Source organism: Strix uralensis, chromosome 1, assembly GCF_047716275.1.
Source record: "Strix uralensis isolate ZFMK-TIS-50842 chromosome 1, bStrUra1, whole genome shotgun sequence".
Classification (NCBI taxonomy): Eukaryota; Metazoa; Chordata; class Aves; order Strigiformes; family Strigidae; genus Strix; species Strix uralensis.
Window position 1 is genome coordinate 37,349,243 of NC_133972.1, and position 22,109 is coordinate 37,371,351.

The 22,109-nt window shown below is 39.4% G+C and overlaps 1 protein-coding gene across 1 annotated transcript in view; it reads left to right on the top strand.

Annotated features, from left to right (window-relative positions):
* MACC1 (MET transcriptional regulator MACC1) overlaps positions 1–12,035 on the top strand; it is a 48,254-nt gene extending 36,219 nt beyond the window's left edge. Inside the window, exons 4-7 of the mRNA XM_074871723.1 lie at positions 1,221–1,409; positions 6,966–7,079; positions 7,889–7,982; positions 11,637–12,035. Coding sequence (XP_074727824.1) covers positions 1,221–1,409; positions 6,966–7,079; positions 7,889–7,978 — 393 coding nt within the window. The 3' untranslated portion in view covers positions 7,979–7,982; positions 11,637–12,035. The remainder of the gene's footprint in view (positions 1–1,220; positions 1,410–6,965; positions 7,080–7,888; positions 7,983–11,636) is intronic.
* Positions 12,036–22,109: the final 10,074 nt, after the last annotated feature.

Here is a 22,109-nt window from a genome sequence, read left to right on the forward strand (position 1 = left end):
GGGGAGTTAAAGTAAAAATGACCCAAACTTTTAATTGAATACAGTGAAACAGAGTTCATTACAGAATAGGCAAAAGGTGGGGCATAATTAGATTAACAAGATGTCCCATTTTGTTGAGATGTATATGATTTTGAGCTATGAAGTGCCAATGCAGGTTGCTGTCTTTGTAAATATAGACTTAAAGCTAGATATTACCCATGTCACTTTTGGGTAGAATTTATGGGTTTTTTCTTTTAATTAATCTCCTATTTTTATGTTAATAGGGTTCTTGATTATCAGAGCAAAGGCAAACCAAACAACTTCGTCTCCAGTTTACCAAAGTATAGGAGGATTTGGTACTGTACACTATAGTCCATTTCTCAGTACTGTGCCTATGAAAAGTTCTACTGTTTGCAATGAGGATTTTTATGGAAAACTGTTTTACAATTAAATCACACTAATGTCTGATTTCTGCAGAAATGCTTGATATTTTATTAAAAATCAGTACCTAAAAACCAAGGAAAACATGGATTTTGTTCTTGATCTTTCACTGGAAAAGTCAACATTTTCAGTGGAACATTTTGCTGTTAATTTGAGGAGAAGAAAAAAACAACACCTATTTTTCTCATTAGCTCTTATCCAAACAAACGAAGGGGAAAGCAACATACTTACATTTCAGGGTTTCACTCCTGGAACCATTTTAATTTGTTTGTTATTAAAAGCTCATTTGGCATGGGGAAGGGAAGAGTTTTATGCTTGCATTTCTGCTTAATGGTCAGCAAACTATCAGTTCTGTGGGAGGAGTAAATCAAAAGGTGCTGGCCAGTGTAATCATGATTTTCCAGAAAAGCAGTAGACAAATGACCACACCTTAGTATAATAGTGCTCTAACTTAATTTTTAAGTTTAATGTCAAACTTTTAAGAAGCTAAATTTGATGTCCCAAATATTTTTGTTGGAGAAGCATATTTTTTCTTCAGGATCTGTAAGCTTGGCAGGATCGATTTGACATTGGAATGCTGAAGCAGCTGAATGCCAGCTTAATTTTTCCTTAAGCTCGTGGGCAGTTTTCCTGTGAAACTGTTGGCAATACCTTTTTGTAGGGAAAAAAGTTACATATTTGTAAGAACACAGACAAAAAGCCTTCCTGTCTGCTTAGAAATGCAGACTAGTGCTATAAAAACAAATGATAATGCTCTGTAATTACTGGTGAAGGAACACTAATGAAAATTATTGTTGCAGGCGCTTTTGAAAATAGATTGCCAGGGTTTAGTGGCACGTCTTACCCAGGACACCATCATTTTGACTTCAGCTGTCAAGCTTGGCAAATACTGGCGGGAGCTTGCAGAGAAGCTAGCCCGACTCACAAAGCAGCAAATTGAGGCTTACGAAATACCTCACCAAGGAAAAAATGGAGCAGTAGCTCTGGAGGTAAGGCTCTGGTATAACGGTATGTGAATACTGGCTCCTCTGCACAAACACAGCCAGGGATGTTTCTTCCTTGCTTTGTATGCTTCTTCACTTTTGCTGTTTGGCCTCCTTATTTCATTTGTCAGCCCTTCAAATTCTCACCAGCTTTTGTTTGCAGTTATCTAGATGTTCCTTTGAGGCCAGTTGTTCAGTGTTATTGTGCCAAATTAATTTGCTGTGGAGGTCCTGGTCTCTGTCTTGAGTTTCAGCTCTTTACTCTCACTTCAATGGCTGCTTCAGCCCCTTCTTTTTGTCCTGCCCACTTGTTAATCTTACTCATTCCTCTGCCCATCTCTTTCATAACTGCTGTTATTTTAGACACGGGGAGGATGACTGACCATTCAGTCCTTGCAAGAGCCACTTCAAATCACCTTCAGCACAGCTTTTGCTCTTTCCGCTGAAAGAAAGCTTACCTCCACCACTAACACTTTTCTCTTCTGCGCCTGTGTCAGATTTGTCATCATTTGTCTTAAGTGACATGACAAGAGTTTGGAAGCTCTGACACCAATTCCACCTCTGTCTTATTGTATGAACATGACAAATCCATGTTTTAATTTCATAGTTTGTCATGATATTTATCCTCCTTTGTAAAGCACTCTGCTTATGCATAAGTACTGAGTTCTAAATAAAGGTCAAATTGTCCCCTCACATGTGTTTTAGTGTGTACGCATCTGAGGAGTAATTTAGGTACCTAATTAAATCTCTAGTGCCATTTGATGTGCCCAGAGGTACCCATGGTACCCATGGCATCCATGCAATGTCATATGTGTCACAAGACTTAGGGTGGGCCCTCGTCCATGTCTCTGAGCTCCTGGCACACCTTTGCCTGGGCAGCCAAGTTGCTTCCTGTGTTTCTCAGCTCTTAACATCAAAGCATGCAGTAGAACCACTGTTCCCCACAGAGTTATGTGCCAATGACTTCTAGGTCCCAGGCTGGATTTTACCCTGAGCATCCTCTTTTATGATGCTCAGGCTGACCTTTCTGCCTTGAGTGCTTACGTTCAGGCTCGACTCTCCCTCTGCCTTTATTATCTATCCCCTGTTTATTTCAGGTAATGCACATGGTCCAGCTTGAATTCCTCCCCTCTCACCTCTCAGTACCAAAGGAATTTTTATTTCCCATTCAGAAGTTCACAACTACTCAAGATAAATTTTTTCTTCCTTTTTCTTTCCCTGTAGCTGATTCTTCCTGTTCCCTGCCAAACGCATCCTTCATTCCACAGTCTGAATCCAGGGAGTCTTTCACCTCAGTTTTATCTCCCTGGTGATGACTCTCAGGAGATTTCTGCTCTAATTGTGAACTACCACCTCTTACTCTCTTTGAATGCTATCCCCTCCCCCCTGCCCTGATCAATATTTGACCAAAACTCCACACATTCACTTACAAAGTTCTGAACTTTCCTGCAAAATTATCTCTATCATTGCTGTTTGCAAACACTCCCTCTTCCTCTGATCTTGCTTTTCTCTTTGAGATATTTTGTGGGGTTTTTTGAGTTGTTCTGGATACATTACTTGTGCCTGGATGCACCTTCCTCCTTAAATCTTTTTCTCATAAAACTCTAAGCTCTACCAATCCGTGTTATACTACTCTCTTTTCAGTGAAAAAAAATCACCCTGTTATTGGCTCTGGTTTTGCGCTAGCTTATTCTAAAATACTAAAATCAAACAGAATGTGAGTGCTTGTAATTTCTGGTTTTTATTTTCCCTCTTATGTAGTGCTTTGTCTAACTTCCTAGACTTTTGTTTTACTTACTAAGCTTTCTGTGTTTGTCTGACAAAACCCCAGCTTTCTACAGAAGGAATTATAAACCTAATTATACCTGAACAATGTGCAACTCTACTGGTCTCCATGGTATTTGGAAATGTTTTCTCCTTAGCTAACAGACAGCAGAACCAAAACAGTCTTAAGCTCTTTTTCCTGTACCATACCTATTTATTTTTATATTAAAAAAATATATAAAAAAGTATATTTGTTGTGTTTTAAATGGGTGTCTATTTCCATGTAATCCATCTTCTGCCTCATACACCTTATTTTTTTACTTTCCAGTGTTTTTTACATTATTTTTATGATAAACCACCTACAAGATTCTCCGCCTTTCAGTTACAGTGTCTGCTGCGAGAAGACAGTACAGTCAAATTCATCATAAAAGCCAATAATAAAGCATGTTCTACTTTTTAAGAGAATATTCAACACGCAAAGAAAGATCAAAATTCTGCTTTATTTTTATGTTGTTTCTCAAGTCTTAGGATGGTCCTATGGGAAATTTACTGGTTTAGTGTGAGTCTTATAACAGTGCTTGTCAACACAGGTGTGAATTCAAAGCACACCAGGATTCTCACACTGGTATCTCACGTGAACACTCAGCATCCTCACTGTCCTGTGAATCTAACCTTAAATTTCAGTACTTTCTACTGAATTTCAGTGCTTCCTTCTGACCTTTGAACTTCTTGCTGCTCTGGTGAGTTGAACCTCTACATACAGAAAACAATATTCTGTTTATAAATTTTTGTGTGTGTTGTTCAGCAGGGATGCAAAACGAATGTAGTTAATGCAGTGTAAATTCATGACTGTGTGGAGATGCCCCCAGCATTGCTGCAAGGTTAGCATTAGTCTGACTAATTTCAGAATGATTGCTGATGATAACATTTACTTAGCAGGCATAAAAGAACTCTGATTAAAACCATTTTATCCCAGCCTGGAATTTTCTGATGGAAAAACTTTCACATGGATAGTAGTTGCTGGTGTGAAAACAGAAAACCAAGAAAAGATGGGGGGTAATAGGTTTTGACTAATTATTGATTATCTGAAAACATTAACCAATTCGTTACCCATCAAGGACTGTTCTACTGTCAAGAGGATTGACTGATTGAAAAATGTTTCTGCTTTTAAACTTAATATTTTTCTTAGTGGGAGAAATATTCTCCCAGATGATCACAGAGACAACCTGAGGTACATACAATTGGTGCCTAGATTCTGAAGTGCTTTTCATCAGTAAATTCCAAATCACTTTACAGAGGATGTAGGTATCATTATTACCTACTCAGCAGAGGCAATGGGAGCAGAGGGAAAACTCATGCACACAGCTGAGATGAGACTTGCCCAGGATGTTGCAGTGATTTAATATTTTGCCTGAAAATCTGCTTTGATATAATTCAGGAATGTCAAATACGATTCAATTCACCCATTGCATTAGAGTATGTGGATATGGAGAAAGGCCTTCCTTAGAAGCCTGGTTTGCAGTGTTAGTTCAATGCGCTGAGTGTGTAGGTTATTGCTGAATTAATCATGCATCACTGATGACCAGTTTATAAAGCTTTTGATCCCCCTTCCCCCCCTTTTTTTTCTTTTGTCCCAGGAAAAAAAAAAAACAGCGTGACAGAGTAGAGGAAAACAGGGTTTGTATTTTAGGCATATTTCAGCCAGTTCTCTGATTGCACAGTGTCAGACTGACCTTCAGCATAAGTCAAAGCATAGCATCTTTTCATACTCACTGTCTTTTCCCGTTCTAGTGAAGACAGAAGGCTGTACCCCAATTCTTCAAATATCTTGGTCTAACAGCAATATAAGGAAAGGAAGCAGGAGACAGAGAAAAGGCATAGCCAGCAGCAGAATATCAAGAAATCCCAGCTTCTCTTTTGGCTACCTTGGTTATCAAGCTAAAATTAGGAATAGAGAAACTTTTGGTCTCAGCATAAATACAACAGTAGACAACTGCTTTAGTTCATTAAAATTTGTAATACCTAGGCTTTACAGTAGTACATTAAAAACTTCTTTTGCAACATAGCCTGTCTAATAAAAGGAAAGAATTCAGCACTCTCCTTCTTCCCACCTACCACCAAGTTACTTTTCTTTCCTCCTTTTGTAACCTTAATGTTATGATTTAAGACAGACTTGCTTAAAGCGAGAAGTAGGCACCATTTGTTATGGGTAAATGATGATACCCTTCCCTGCTGTAGACCTGAAATGAGAAACTTCACTGAAAACACAGGCACTTTTTTAATGACTTAAACTGAAGGCAGAAGCCAGGCTAGTCAGACTGTGAGAGACACTACTGAGAATATGAGTTTGGTGGGTTTTGTCATTTGAATATGGGGGAGAAAGGCAGCAGAAGTTGAGGGAGATGTTTACAGAAACTATGATAGAATAAATCTTGGGGTAAGTTGAAGTTCTTAGCCCAAATATGGAGAAAAGCTCAGAATTATGAGGAAAGAAATTCTCCTGCTACTCAGTTCCTAAAGGGATCAAGTAAATAAAGCTTAAATCAAGGAAATAGAGCTTTATGGTGTGTATTATTCGTAAATTAATAGGATTATATTGAGGAAATAACCAATTTCCTCCTGAATTATGCTTTGGAACCATGAAAACTGCTTTTCCACTAAAAGAAAAAGTTGTTAAAAAAATCTGGACTTCCTGATCACTTCTGTGTATATATATAAAAATGTGTATGTAGCAGTCCATATGCTTTTATTACTATGCATAAGTATGTTTCTGTTAAAACAACAAATGCCAGAAGCATTTAGGAAAGTGGTGGGTTTCTTTGTGGCTTTGTTTAGCATCCCTGCAATTGCTAACTCAATTGCTGTTTGCGAAACCTTTATTGCCAATGAGGTGTGGGAAACTAGGAAGTGGATAACCCAGGTTAAATTTGGAAAAGCAGCAGCTGGGAAAACAATCTGTTTGTAAACTGAGAAAACTTCCTCTGGACATCAGCACTTTGAAAGATATAAGTTCAGCTTTGTATCTGAATTATGCTGTCATACTTTAATTAATGTCACTAGACCAATGACAAATTACACCTGCTAAGGATGTATTTGTTTGGCATAAAATAAGCACGCCATAGTTTGAAATAAGGAGCACTGGTAACCTATATTTTAATTTCTTTTGCTTTTTGCAGGACACTTTTTAAATTGCATGTCCTGATTTTAAAAATTTAATTATAAAAGCTTTTGGCTCTCCTGCTTTTGGAGTGTTTGGATTTATCTTCTTTTTTTAAACAGATATTTTATAGATTTTATATCTTCCTGCTGCTGTTACCAGAAAATATTTTTGTAAAGATAAGAAGCATGTTTAAAAGTTCCAGGCTAAGTAGAAGGACAGTAGGATGTTGATTGATGAGACAAAGGGAGTCATTAACCATCAAAAGCACAGCCAAACTCCAAATAGGGAAACTGCCGCGGGGCGTATGCATTGCAAAAATGATGAAGGGAAAAAGTGTTTTCCTTCCACCCCTTTTCTTTGAATTATACTTTCAGACAGGGATGTATTTTGACTTAGTGATAATCATATGAATGAAGAATTTATCTTTCCATTATTTACCCCTCTAAGAATCTGAGAATTTCATATAAATGAAGTACATAAGGTTACTGGAGTTTTTTATATCAACATGCATGGCTAGGGATCAAACACTTTTTTTCTTTTTGATGACTTTTCTACCACTGGAAAGATTTAGCTATTTTTTGCTCAATAATTCTATTTCTAAAACTAAATGGTTTTATTTTTTTTCCCTTTATTTTCAGATGATGTGGAAACCTGCATATGACTTTCTCTACACGTGGGCTGCCCATTATGGAGACAGTTACAGGGACGTCTTACAAGACCTGCAATCAGCCTTGGATAAAATGAAAAACCCAGTAACAAAACATTGGCGAGAGTTAACTGGAACGTTGATTCTTGTGAACTGCATGGATGTGTTAAGGGCAAGTGCCTTCTCCAAAATGGAGGAGGAAGAATAGAACACCAAGATATGTTTTTGGAAAAATCTCTTGGGAAACTGTACTGCTGATACTTGTGTTTCAGTGATGCTTGCAGAGCAGGACAGAATGCAGTTTATTTTACCTGCATTGAAGTTGGGTCTAGCATCACAGTTCTCAGCTATAGATTGCAAGAGATTCTTAATGGCTACTGAGTAAATAAGAAAAGAGTGGGGGATTAAACTAGTGAGGTCAACAAAAATGACTTGAATTCTATAGGGTAGTTTCTAAAAGGAGCTATTTCTGATTGCACTGACTTCTAGGTGGAGAACAGAACTATGCATGGATGAGTTCACCCTGTGGGGCCTAGGTTTACATTGTTTTCAGTGAGGTATTAAAATCTAAATATTTAATACATTATTTTAATTGGTACCCAAAACACTCAACTCTAAGCCAATGGGTGCAGGTTAGCCTAGAGAAAAACTTTAGGATTCTTTTGTCCTCAACTGGGACAAAATTAATCTCATTTTATCACAAAATAGGAATTCAACAGTTATTTACACCTGGAAAAATATGTGTATGCTGCTCAGGCCTTCCAAAAGAGCTTCTGGTGTCTTTATTGAAGACTGGAAGAGAGACAGGCAATTTAATGGTCAAAGGTGATTGATTTTGATTGGTTTGTTGATGTAACTCAAGAGGGTTTGTGTCTTTTTTTTTTTTTTTTTTTTTTTTTTTTTTTTAAATTCCAGCAAATTTGTCTAGATTCTGCCGAGTGGAAATTCAGAAAGCCTTCTTGGTGTGCACTGTCCATGCCTCCATTCCTACGCTGCTGTTATTAAATAGGTAAATAGGGAAGACTGGCTTTGTAGGTACAAGGGCTGTAGACAGTTCATACATGCTTCTGTTGATCATTGTCTTCTCCCTTACTGTATGAAGAATATGGGTGATGGCTATTATTTTCTCAAAAAAAGTTAACAGTGGGGTGCTCTTTAGATACATTTATTTATGGAGCAATTAAATATCATTAGTCAAATGTTCTAAAAAGAACCCTGCTTAGATGCTATCTATAAAAATCTTCCAATTACTGAGTAGCTTAATATAAATACGGAAAATACAGGCTGAATAATAGCTACAGGCTAACTAGCTTCATTTTTTAAACATAAGATGTTAAATATATTTCTAGTTAAGTAGGTAGATCTAAAAGGTTAAAGCCATTCTGAGCACCTTTGATCAATATTCAGTCAGAAAAAACATATACTCATGACAACTAGTTGAAAAGAAAATTGGCATTCTGCCATCACCTGCTGCTGACAAGACAAAGCCAAATTCTTTCAGGAGTACCACAAAGGAGTACCATTTCAGTCCAGAACCTGTGCTTCCACTGTTGTCTTACCTGATCTCTACTAAGAAGGGAGGTTTTGTGATTCTAAATCAAAACAGTACTTTTAAACTTTTTTCTTCCCCTTCCCTTTCCTCAAACCTGCTTTCTTCTTTCATTAAGCTTTACCAAAGCATGCATAGCTCAGGAAGGAGGCTGAGGAAAGAGCACTGGTTCCAGTGATAGGAAAGCTCACTCACCAAAAGAACCTTTAGCATCAGGGCATAACTGAATTAACATGCATGCAAGTTATCTGGCTTCAGTGGACTGGCTCCCAATTTGCAACAGAATGAGGAATTCAGCCCACAGAGCAGGAATTGTTTTTGCTGATCAAGGAAAGGTGGAGAAAAAGGAGTCATTATCAGAGTTCCCTGTTGTTTCAGGTACTAGCACCTATTTTATATCTTGCCCCATGCAGTTTTAAAAAAGAGCTGCAGAGAAATATAGAATATCTTGTTATCTGTATGCAGTGCACAGACCAGCTGTTCCTTCCTTCTTGCAGGTAGTGAAGCACCCAAAAAGGGAGAAAGTGTCTGTTGTCTTTCTCTTTTGGGCTGCTGGGTAAGGAAAAGGTGCATACTGGTTCTTTTTAAAATAGGCTTTAAAGGTAAAATGATAAAATCAAATATTAAAATTATAAATAATAAAAATAGACATTAAATTAAAATAAATTCTTTAAAATCATACTTACATGTACCACTGCATACTCCCAGGGAAAATTCTTGGTAGGTTTCCCAGACTGCTGCTGCTTTCACCTTAGACCCTGCTCATAGCAGAGACTGTGAAACCTGAACAGGATTTTGCAGTGGTGCAACAACAGGTCACACACCATCTCCCTGCTTAAAACTGCAGCGAAATACTTCTTTTGCTCCCTAAGAGCTGAAATACCAGAGGAGATCACAGAGCAAATCTTTCAGCTTCACTATGTTTGTTCTCTCACCAGATAATCTTCATGCATCCCAGCAGGCCATGCTTCCTTACTTAAAGCCCTGTTAAGCCACTTTTTTTCTTTCTTTCTTTCTTTTTTTTCCTCTTTTGTTAACCTGCAACAGATAAGTAACTGAGCATACTCCTGCTTTTGAAGACAGGTCTCTGCTTTCATCCTTTCTTTGCTCATCTTAATTTCTTACCTTCAGTAAGTGTGTTTACTACACGCCCTATTGAAAAAGAAATTCATTTCTTAGTTCAGTCCTGTATTCTCCTGTTATTACTGCTAGTCAGAAAAGGGGGAAAAGCTACCAGATGCACCCATAGTTGTGTGATTCTACCAAACATTAAGGATAAGCTGCCCAAAGCTTTCAAGCCTGAAGGACAACCCATATTGAGAAGGTGGTCAGTGATCAGGAACTTGGGAAGAGAAGTGCTCAGGGAGTAGAGACAGCTGCCTGTTATTCTCATGGCCAGGCCCCTTCATTGCTGTGAAACAACAGCAAAGTTTTTTCTGTCTTGAACGAGAGTTGAATTTGGCCCAACAGATTTAGCAAATATTGACTTAGTGAGTCAGTGTTCTCCTTAGCTTGTAGAATTATGCAACTGGTCCTCCAAGTATATTTCTTTAAAAGGGAATTTATATCTGTTTGTAGTTGTGCCGTACTCCAGGGCCTTTGACTGTGGTCTTTGGTTGCTAATTGCACTCCCCATTTTCGCTTTAAGCTTCTGCTCATATGAATGAAATGTGCACTCGTGCAATATTCTGTTTACTTTAGCAGCCCACACTGGCTATATTAAAAGAAAAGGTATTAAACCCCCATATTTTATTTAGTGCTCTAGTATTCAAAACCACAAAATGCCAGCTGAGAGTGGAAGCAGCTGCACTCAGAGGCAACACAAAGCTAGGAGCACATGGCTTTGGTAAACACACTCTGTTCTTGACCTTTTCTCCTTTCCTCCCACCCTGTCAAGAGAGAGCAGCTTTCCCATGAGCTAGCACACATACCTTCTTGGGTTTCTTCAAAGTGGGATGAGATTAACAACTCCTTGGGAGGAGACAAGGAAAAATACTAGCCCGTGGTCCTTGCCTTAAATGACCCTCTGTTTCCAGGTTTCCCAATTTCTTTGTGTAGCCTGGGGAAAAGAGCTCTGTCAGCCAGTTCCATTTCCCTTTGTATGTGTAGGCAGAAAAAAAACCCCCTTTCATTATCCTTCTAACCTCTGAATAGGTATGTTTCTTAAGCAAACGAAAAACTTGTGAGCTCACTGATTGCTTTATGATTCCACCTACCCATGAAGACTGGAAAAATGGTCCCCTGGGGTGTAGCAGCACCTGAATGGGGCAGACACCTTCCACAGTGGGTTGCAGTAAAGAAAATCTAGCTGTCACTCATGCTAGAAATGATGTTTTTTAAATGAAGTTGGAAGCCATTCCTGTTGTGACAGTGCAGAGGCATCTGAGCTCCATGCCATTTAATGGCACAGTGCAATGACATATTTCTGAATTAATTACAGTCAAGACAGGCAAGAAGAGGCAAATTATTCCCCACATAAGTTCCAGTCCTCCAGCTGGGTTTGGGGAATGATTCAGTTCCTTAAGTTTCACTTGCTTTTTTTGGAAAGCAGAGGTTTAGAGAAGGAAAAGGAAGTTTCTTTTAAAATATAAGTAAAGGGCTACTCCCTGAGCCATTCTCCAGGCAGCAGGTGGGATGCCAAGAGCAAGCTGCAGGTTGAGGGGCATTCTCTGGGGAATCGTCCAAGGAAGAAAAGGAGAGGAGACATCAGCCATTCTTCTTCCTACTGAGGCCAGAAAATTTAGGAGAAGTGGGCAAGTGTCTCTTAAGTCTTTTTTTTTTGTGAAAATGACTGATTTTTGTAAATTCTTCCTGTAAACCTAAGCTGTGTGAAAAGCAAACACTAAGCAGCTCCAAAGGAGCAACTCTATTTTCTTGTGTTGAGTTGACTCTAAAGACTTATTCCTAAAGTACTTCTGGACTCAGTAAGTGATCCAGCTGACAATAACCTACTAAATAATAAAGGCTATTGTTTAGAACTGCGGATGGCAATAGCATGTTCCCAGCTAAACCCAGTGATCCTGCTTTTTCATCAGCTAATAGCTTGTTCAACTATGGACAACTGAACCAAATAGGAATATAAAGCTTTTCTGTTTTGTTTTGTTTGTGTCATAGCTATGCAAATTGCCTGAGAAGAGACCATAAAATGGAGAGTAAGGGTGTTGGATTTTGTGCCCCTTCTGGAAGAGGATGTAGCAAATGGTATTCTGCACATTAGTGTGAGACTCTGACCAGTCCATTAAATTCTCTGCGTTGTCCCTAGTACAACTGGAGCGTTGAAAAGAAAATGTTAATCCAGTGTGAGTGATAACCATTGTTCTTGATAGTTCTGCTACCAATAAATGTCTGCAGACAATATGGGATATAGTTGTTCAAAATACCTGTGATTATTCTTAGTACACAAAGTGCCATTTTATATTTGTTGCCAATGTGTATATATATATTATATATTTTTTTTAACTTACAGTATATATTTTTAAACAAAATAAAGGAAAATGATATTGTCCACTAGAATCTTACATGGATTTTATTTTGCTTTTGTAAGACAAAAAGAGAAGAGGAAGATGGCCACAGGGTGAAAGATTGTGGTTCTGTTAATACCAGGGAAATGAGCAATGCCTTTATGCACATTTTTCTTCATTTAAAAATTCCGTGTGTTAAAAAGATGAATGTACACTCCTTTTAGTATGTTCATAAGCAAAAGTAATTTGCTTATATTGCTTCCAGAAACAGAATTAAGTCACTCTGGAGAAGAGGGCTGTGTGTGGAAGCTAGACCGCCTCAAAAGAATATGCTCTTGTATTTTCTCTTTTTTTGTTGAAGAATCATGAAAGTAAGTTTGAAAAGGCTAATCTTTGAAAAGGTCAGTCAAAACTAACACAAGTTTCTGAACCTTCAGTAGAAAGAAATAACACTGTTGATTGGTTTTAATTGAACATTTATTTCAGTTTTCTCAAATCAAATTTTTACTTACAAACCTTTCAGTACAAATTGGTCAGGAATACAGCCAATATCTTAAATCCTAGATTTATGATTAGGATTTTAATATAAAACTAAGTAGTAGGAGCTACTATGCCGACTGGAAGGTCAATTTACATATCCATTCTAAATCTCAGGTTTTAAAATGTAAATGAACTGGCCTGCCAGGAATAGGGATGGCAGCACAATAGTCCCAATAGAGCAGAAAAAGACAAAGTGCATTCGGCTCCACTCCACAACTTCAGTGCTTTAAACATTACGTTTGTGGTAAATTCAGAACAAGATCTAAAATACAGCCTTGTCAAATACAATATCCTGAGAACAAAGGGAATCAGGAGTGACAAGGAGGAAGTGAATAAGCAATGACTGCTCAGTATGTCTCGTAACAATGAAGTTATCAAGCAGTGGGTTTAAATATAAGTGAAAGTACTTTTTCATACAGTGAGGAATTGGGGAATGCGTTGTTACAGGATATGGTCGAAGGCAAAAGTGTAAATGGGTGCAAAAGGCAATTAGTCAAATTAATGGAAAAAAACGCCTTGTGGATGTGATGGTTTGTGTATAGCCACCAGTTTCATACAACACAGACTTGGATACTGAAAATGCAGTAGGGACAAATATTATCCTGTGCTCACTCTTTTTCTCACACTATTCTGGAGATGCAGGGCTGGGGTGGGCAGGCGTCTGCTCTCATCCTGACTTTCCCAGTGCTTTTATAAACAAGAGACTTGCCCAGTCTTCACACATCCCGTTAGGCTCCTTTCTAGCACCCCACCTCCATTCTGCCCCAGCCAAGGTGGTAGCTTGACAATTTATTCAGCAACAACTGTGGCCTCTCTCCTGGTCCGTGGCCTCAAGTGCTAAGAGCAGCTGGTTGGACTGAGCTGTGATCCTCCGACTGGCTGCCTCTGGCAGTGGGGACACTGATGGGGGAGCATTTCAGGCAGGGGGACGGCAACCTAGATAGACTCCTCAGGACTGGCCCTGCCCCATGATATTTCTTCCTTTCAGGATCCAGCGTAGCCCTATTTCGTGCATCTGAGGGAAAAATAGGAAGGGAAGAAAGGATGAGGAGGGAAAGGAGTGGCAGATTTTGAACAAAATCTCAGACAAGAAAGCTAATTTCTTAATTCTACTCACAAGCAGGAAATGTTATTATTAGAATCTGAAACAATTTCATATATTGCCACCTTCTATTCTTCATACAAAAGCCTCTATTGCTATTAATAAAGGAGTTGAAAAAAAATAGCTAATGGATGGTTTAATAATACTGCTTATAAAACTAATTGTGTGTAACTGAAAAGCTCTCCCTGGGGTCCCATTTGCAGGAGGGTTAAATAGGATTATCAAGTCTAAAAAAAGAATAAAAAATCCCAAAGCCCTGAAGCCCCAGCAAGAAGACGTCACAAAGCAAGAAGGAGTTGGGACATTTTGCTGAATAAATTACAGACCTTAGTCATTAGTGCCAGGGGATTATCTCACAGAAATGGAAATCTGAATTGGCTCCATATGCCTGCAAGCATCGTTAAAGGTTTTAGGTCAGAAGCTCCATTTTCATACATACAAACAAGTCTCTTTACCTGGAGGCCTCCAGCCAGCAAGATTACTTCAGTGGCAGTGCATATACCCTGCACGTCAAGGTATCAAACATATCAAACTACTGTAGAAAAACTAAATGGACCTTGCCCTTTCCTCATTTTTTATTTGCCTGTAAAAGGCCTATATTGCTCCATAAAGCAAAAATGATGGTGAGCTGAGATGGGGAGAATGAGAGTGAGCTGTGAAGACTTGCGTGGGAGCTGTCTCGTGCACATTTCCCACTGCAGATGCTGGTTAGAAGAGTTCACATCAGTGCCTTGGTTGCACAAACCCCTTTGCCACCCATGCTGCCAGCCTGCCTTCCCAGGCTTGCTCATCCCTTCAAAACCTCTTGCCCTCTCCCCAGAGGTGTCCTCTTCTTGACCTGGCTGGCAGTCATTCAGCGTGGACACTCACTGCACCTCACATCTCAGATGCCCTCCCTTGCCCACCACTCTGGGTCCTGGTATTTTCTGAGACCCCCATTTCCTCTGACGCCCAACCCTCCGCATTTTCTCCTTCCTCCAAAGCTCCTCCTAAACTTGACCCTCACCTCCAACAGCCTTGGCTCCCCAGGATTTCTACCACCTGTGAGCTTCTCTCCAGCTCTCAACTGCCCCATGCCCACCACCTCACAGCCCTAGGGGTCCTTGCTGGGTTTTTATAAACCCTGGTGTTATCTATTGCTAGACCTTGGTCAGCCATGTGTGATGCTCTCCCTTTAGCACCACGGTGGCTGATCCCAGCCCTTCATTTGGCTCTCTACTCAGGAATGGAATCCAGGATCTGGCCACTGATGAGATTGAAAACAACCTGGACACAGGCTGCCCCAGGCAAAAAATCTGCCCACGCATAACTTTGAAGGCAGGAGAGAAAAATATATCCAGACAAAAGTCAAAAGAAAATACAGAAACGTGATAGTCCTGTCTGTTAATAGACAGAAGTCAAAGATGAAGGATCATTTCTGACCCTAGACAAAAGATGTATTCTCACAGGTTCCTGGTTTCTTGCTATTTTATACATTTTTTTTAATGAACTAAGCCAAAAAATTTCACAGCAGCGCAGAAGTTGAGGCCAATCTCCTGTTTTTAACAGTGCTTTTAACCTCACATGGCTTTTGTTCTTTTGAAAGACTTTTTACAAGTAGGATTATGCTTTGGAGATTGGGTTGCATAAAGGTAAGTACTGCTGGCACAGAAACTTGGCGTGTTAGAATCTAGGAGAAATGCTGATGGATATTATGTGGGTCTATTGCACGCCTACTGACATTCATATCACGATACTTCACCAGGGAAGGAAAATATAACATAATACCGTACGTGGAAGATACAGTAATTAAAAACACTACAAGATATTAACAGCCAATCAACACATTTCAGACCCTCTTCACAGTTTATTTTTGTCTACTCTAAAGTATGTCTGGAGAGGAGGAGAAGGTAAAAGAGGAGAGAGGAGAAAAAGAGAGGTTATTATTACCTGAATGATTATTACTTGGATGATTATTATTGTTATCAATTTCTACTACATCAATGGCTTGTTTGATGCTGAAGTTCTATTGTGCAGTGATCTCCAATAATGGAAAGTGAGGAAAAGCACAAGAAGTAAAGTGAAGGTAGATAATCTTTTTTTCAAGGTCACCCAAAGATTACCTCCAGGATTTTTCCAAACTCTAGTTCAGGCCTTATCCATTGGTCATTGCTTATCATGAAGCAGTATGTTAAGAAATACTGGTATTTTGGCTACAGCAAGGTTCACAACTTCTTCACAAGAAGCATTTACAGGCTGTATACTTTGATCATTTTTTCTGCCATGTAACCAGACACATACCCATCACCTAACCAAACTGTGGGCATCCTACGTACATGGGATCTATGCATCTCACTGGACATGGAGAAAGTGCACATGGGAATGTGCAAGCAATTGACATCATCTGCGTGGACTTGTGCAAAGAATTTGACACTGTCCCACATGACATCATTGTCTCTAAGTTGGAAAGACCACTCAGTGGCTAAGAAATTGACTGGATGGTTGCTCTCAAAGAGTTGTAGTCAACAGCTCGATGTCCAAGTGAAGAGCAGTGATGAGTGGAATTCCTTAGGTGTTGGGATTGGCACTGTTTAACATCTTTGCTGGCGACATGGACAGTGGGATTGAGTGCACCCTCAGCGAGTTTGCTCATGACACCAAGCTGTGTGGTGCGGTCGACATGCTGGAGGGAAGGGATGTGCCATCCAGAGGGACCTGGACAGGCTGGAGAGGTGGGCCTGTGTGAACCTCATGAAGTTCAACAAGGTCAAGTGCGAGGTCCTGCACATGGGTCGAGACAATCCCATGCACAAATACAGGCTGGGCAATGAGTGGATTGAGAGCAGACCCGCAGAGAAGGACTTGGGAGTATTAGTGGATGGAAAACTGACTATGAGCCAACAATGTGCACTCACAGCCCAGAAAGCCAACTGTATCCTGGGCTGCATCAAGAGAAGTGTGGCCAGCAGGTCGAGGGAGATGATTCTCCCCCTCTATTCCACTCTTGTGAGACCCCACCTGGAGTCCTGGGTCCAGCTTTGGGGCCCCAGTGTCATCAAAATGGGATAAAAGAATTTATCAACACCAATTTGATGTAGATAAGCAGACACTCCTTTATTAATGGCTGGGTGTGCAGGGGAGTCGTCTCACCAACAATGCACACCTCACTCATGTAACATGCTGATTGTATAGGATACAGTAATACATATTAATCAAGTTGTCATGCATAAACATGATAATTCCCGTAACTCATTTTCTTATTCCCACCTCTTTCCTGTCATGTGCACATGAGTCCTGAAATGAGTCGGGGGGCTGCTTTTGCAACCACCATGGACTACTGACTCAAAAGAAAGACCCCAGTGTCCTTGACTCAGGGACTTTGGCTCACATTGCAATTTTAACATGCTTCGAGGCCCTTTCACAATACAACTTTTAAAACACCTAGTCTACAGGGCTGTAAATCATCCTTACGAAACAGTCTAACAATGGTACCTCGTCTAGCAGCATAACTGGTTGTATGGTTACTTTAAACTAAACACAACATCTCTATGACTGCTTAAAACATTACACCACTATCTTTTGTAAAAACTGATATTTATGTGAGATTCCATTTAATTGGTTAGTCGTAATCATTTCTTATCAAAATCACCAAAAATCATCGACTCAAATTAATAACAAATCAGTAACAATCAGTAACACCAGTGTAAGAATGACATGGACCTTCTCAAGTGGGTCGAGAGGAGGCCACGAAGATGATCAGAGGGCTGGAACACCTCCCTTATGAGGACAGGCTGAGAGAGTTGGGGTTGTTCAGCCTGGAGAAGAGAAGACTCCAGGGAGACCTGACAGGAGCCTTCCAGTACTTAAAGGTGTCCCACAGGAAAGATGTGGAGGGAGTCTTTATCAGGGAGTGTAGTGATAGGATGAGGGGTAACGGTTTTAAACTGAAAGAGGATAGATTTAGATTTGATACAAGGAAGAAATTCTTTATTATGAGGGTGGTGAGACAGTTTTTCTTTACTATGAGGGTGGTGGATGCCTTCTCTCTGGCAGTGTTCAAGGCCAGGCTGGACATGGCTTTGAGCAACCTGATCTAGTGGAAGGTGTCCCTGCCCATGCCAGGGAGGGTTGGAACAAGATGATATTTAAGGTCCCTTCCAACACAAACCGTTCCATGATTCTATGAAAGTACACTCCTCCTCACTGTTGGTGCACTCATGTGAGGGGTTAGTGATACCCTCACAACATGTGCAGATATGGGATGGACCTTTACAAGAGAAGAGCCGTAGGCCATAAAGCACGAGGGGCTACAAGATCAGCTATGTATGATTTTATTCAATTACCAGTGCACCTCTGAGACAGGATGCTTTTGTAGAAAACCTGACTGCTGTAATTCTTTTATTTCAGTCTTGGCAATGTACATATAGACAATAAAAATAAAAGCTGGGAAATATCTTTAGCAGACAAAGCCATTGATACAGGAATTCCTTTGTCTCTCTATGTAATATCTAACTGCAAGTAAGACCCAAGACTGTGTAACATGTGATCAAAAAGTTTGTCTTGACAAAAGACAACATTTAAATAATCCAAGAGTCTTTTCTAGGTAATGTCAAGTGCATTCCAGAATGTACAGCAATGAGAATTTTGATCACTTTTTATTAATTGAAATCTTATTTCATATTTCACTATGTAATTGGATCATTCCCAAAGTGAACAGTTTTCTTGTAACTGTATAATTTCAGATTAACTCTAGCAGACTGGTTCTTTCAAAATGGGTATCACTGAGTATAGGAAAATAGCATTCCAGGCTAGTTAATCTAAATGAAAAATCGTGAACCTGGGCCCACCTACAAGCTTCCATATAAGGTACGGACTTTGCATACATTTTTTTCCCTCAAGTCCAATTATTCTTGTGCTCAGGGATACCCATTAACTTAGAATAGTGCTGCTAGCTCTCTCTTTTTCTCATTAAGGCCGAAGGGACTTATTAAAAGGTGTGTATAGGCTGAGGATGCTCTGGCCCTTCATTATGCGTAGTAATAATAGTTTCCACTGTACCTAGTAAAATATCTTAGTTATATAGCCACATTCACCTGTATTCTACTGCTTTTATGTCCCCAAGCATTACACTTTTAGGAACGTAGTCTTGCAAATGCTGACAAAATACACTCCCAAAACCCACACCATTTCCCTATATTTAACTATACTAAATTGCCTATACCAAAAAGCTTTTTTTTTTCTCTTTTTTTAGAAAAGGAACTTAAAATTCCAGTTTTCGTTTCCTCCTTTTCTGTGATCTGGAAGGATGCAGCTTTTGGTATACAGTACACAGGAACATTTTTGTGGGAGGTACTTATTGAAATACTGGCAGCACATGACTAAGATTACAATGAGCACAAAAGTGCTTGCACAAATTCTAAGAGGAAGCCAGCACAGTACAGAGTAACACACAGAAAAATTATTGCTGAGGTTAGTTATAGAGTTCCTGTATGATGTTATTAGCTATGGCCCACAAAATTTTGCAAAACAACTTGACTTAAAAGGAAATAAACACTAATGTCAGACATTGTCTCAAGTCACAGACTAATAAAAACCAGAATGACTCTTCATCATTCTGGAGTTATTTCTTTTTCCTGTGTTTGATTTAGTGGAAGATGCCTCACAGTTTCCATGCATGAATGCAATAATAAGAAAATATGGATTCCTTTTTCTAGCCTTGTTTGTTTCATATACAATTCTGGAAAATATTCCTCTGTGGCTAGTACTGCCCTCAAGAAAATCAATCATTTCTGAGCACAATACAGTAATTAAAGTCTAGCTTGCATAATCTTGCCTGTGGTCCTATTTGTAATTAGCTTAATTAGTGAAGGAGAGGATCATTGGAAAGTTTAAAAGGTTTAAGTACCTACAAAATACCTACAGACATTAAAGTGATGGCATCCAAAAATCTCAGTCTTCAAAATTCTTTCCTTTTTTTCTGTTCCAATCATTGGGGGTTTTGGCTTTGTTTTGGTTTTTACTTTTTTGAAGACTGGTTTACTGTTTCCCCCTTTACTGTCGCATTAACATCAAGACTCATTAAGATTACTTTAAAGGCAACACATAATACTATAACCCTGTCTTTGTCTTTCATTACTCTTCTATTACACCTCCTTCCACCTCTTTGCACATCTTGCATATTGATGTAAACAGTGAAAAAGCTGTACTGTGGAGATTTTTATTCTGATGCTGATAGGATGCAGCTGAAGGTCAGGAGATAATTTAGGCCAATATATGTAAAGGGATTTATTACTGTGCTATTTGTAGTAACTGATCCAGAAACAGGCAGCATCAGTACTGTTATGCTAAGCATTGCATAAAGTCAGAGCAAAAAGCAGTTGTCAAGATCTCCTTGAAGAAACTACAGAATTCAACTGTAAAGGGCACAGAGATGCTTTTCATCTATGCAGAAAGGTCACAGACATCCACTAATTTACGACTGTCATAGTCCCTTTGATCATGACTATTTTAATACCATTAGCCATCTGATTCTGCAACAGCAGTTTGAATACCATGGACCTAGTTCTCCCTCAAACAAGGACCGAACACACATGAATAATCATGATCCACTGCATAGGACAAGTCAAGGTGATTGGCATGAAGTAAGGAACAGAAACTCATGCGTTCTAGCTCCAGTCATTGTCCCAGCCGTTTCTTACGTTGTCTCCTCCTGTGATGTTGAACACACAATGGTCAATATTTTCCTAAGCTGAGTGTTCAGACTGACCCAACTACCTTGTTTTGAGCACTGTCAGTTTGTCTGCTCCCATTACTCACTTGTCAGGGCTCACATAACCGTCAGTATAAATTATCAGGAACAACAAATGCAAGCTCTTTCCAGAACTGTCTGCTTTGCTAATTGCTGTGAGATACTTCCTGAGGAGACCTGGAGTCCAAACATGAATCTCACTATCTTGCTACAAATTGAATTGTTTTATGGTCACCACCTTCTATTGGAAGAAACTTCTCTCAGAAAACTGTGATACCAGATCTTTAACTGGTCCATGCAGCTGGAATAGTGCTGTCACTTTAACGATCCTCTGGAAGGACCCAGTGTGCTCCAGCACAGAGATTTGTCACACTGTTATATAAATAATGCCCTCCTGCTATTTACTTACCATGAAGTTGCACTTCATTCAAGGCAAGTCAAGGTAAAATTCAAATGAAAGCACATGTTCATGTTCATTTAACTCCAAAGCATGCAACACAGTTGTGTTTATTTATACAAGACAACTGCAAATTTGAAAAAAAACACAACCCAGTGTGCTTAACAAATCAGAAATGTTTCTCTTTCTATACCCCTCATAAAACTGGTCTGCTGTCATATCTTACCATGGTGATGTAGCCCCAACTTCCTACTGTTAGGGAGTTGATTATTAGATAGATCTCATCAGAAAGCACACCTGAGTCAGTGGGGCATGTTGACTTTTATAGACAGTGTCCTTTTCAATGCCTTTCAAGGGATTTGGGTAGATTTAACTTTACTCTTTAAAACTCAAGGAGGAGATTACCAGCTAACCAGCTAAATGAGTCGTTCCTCCTTAAAGGATCAGTGCTCACAAGGTGTACGGCCCTTCTTTCTCCTTTGCAATTCTCTGACAAGTATCTGAAATTTACTAACCTGAAAGAAAACCAATCCTTTGTTTTCCTAAATTAGTTTTCTACTGATTCAGGGAGTTGAACTGGCTGCCTTGAGTGTCAGAGCACAGCTCAGCTGTCTTGTGAAATCCCGCCTTGAATTTGTTTCTTGGCCAGACATGTCTGGCCATTCTGGATTAAAATAAGCATGGTGTCTTTTTCTTGGAGAAAATAACAAGAAAAAAAGAAAAGGGGCTACGGTGATCTACAGTCTCTTTCAAGGATGGCACAACAAATGCTAATACAGGTATTGTGGCATGTAATCATAAGCACTCAACTGGAAAACCTTGGTTTGGCTGCCTACAGCTGAGCACCCTGCCACTGTTTCAGGGTTTGAAGCAGGAGAAGCTATGCTACACCAGGCATCTCATCATCGCAAGACACAAAGTGACCACACTGAATTGGGAAGGTTAAGGAAGGAGCTACAGCCCTTCTAAAACAGTGCCATAAATCTGTGGCTTATTCATTCAATACCAGAGGCTACCTTCAAAAATTTTCGACTTTAACTTTCTGCCTATAAACCACATATAAAAGTTTGCTTAATCAAACTCAAACGACTAGCAATTATAGGTCAGATGCACACCATCTGTGTATATCAGCCCAACATCACTGATTTTAACATACCCTAAATGATACTTGGATCCAATGTTTTTAAAGTGGTAATAAATATATGCATATATATATACACAGATGCATATACATCATCACTCCGCCCCCCCCCCCAGCTTTTAAAGGAATTTTTTAAGTCTTGTTGCAGGTGTGCTTCAGTTTTACATCAGTGACAAAAAAGAGCTAGAGCTACACATCCCCTTCACCATCCAAAACAGA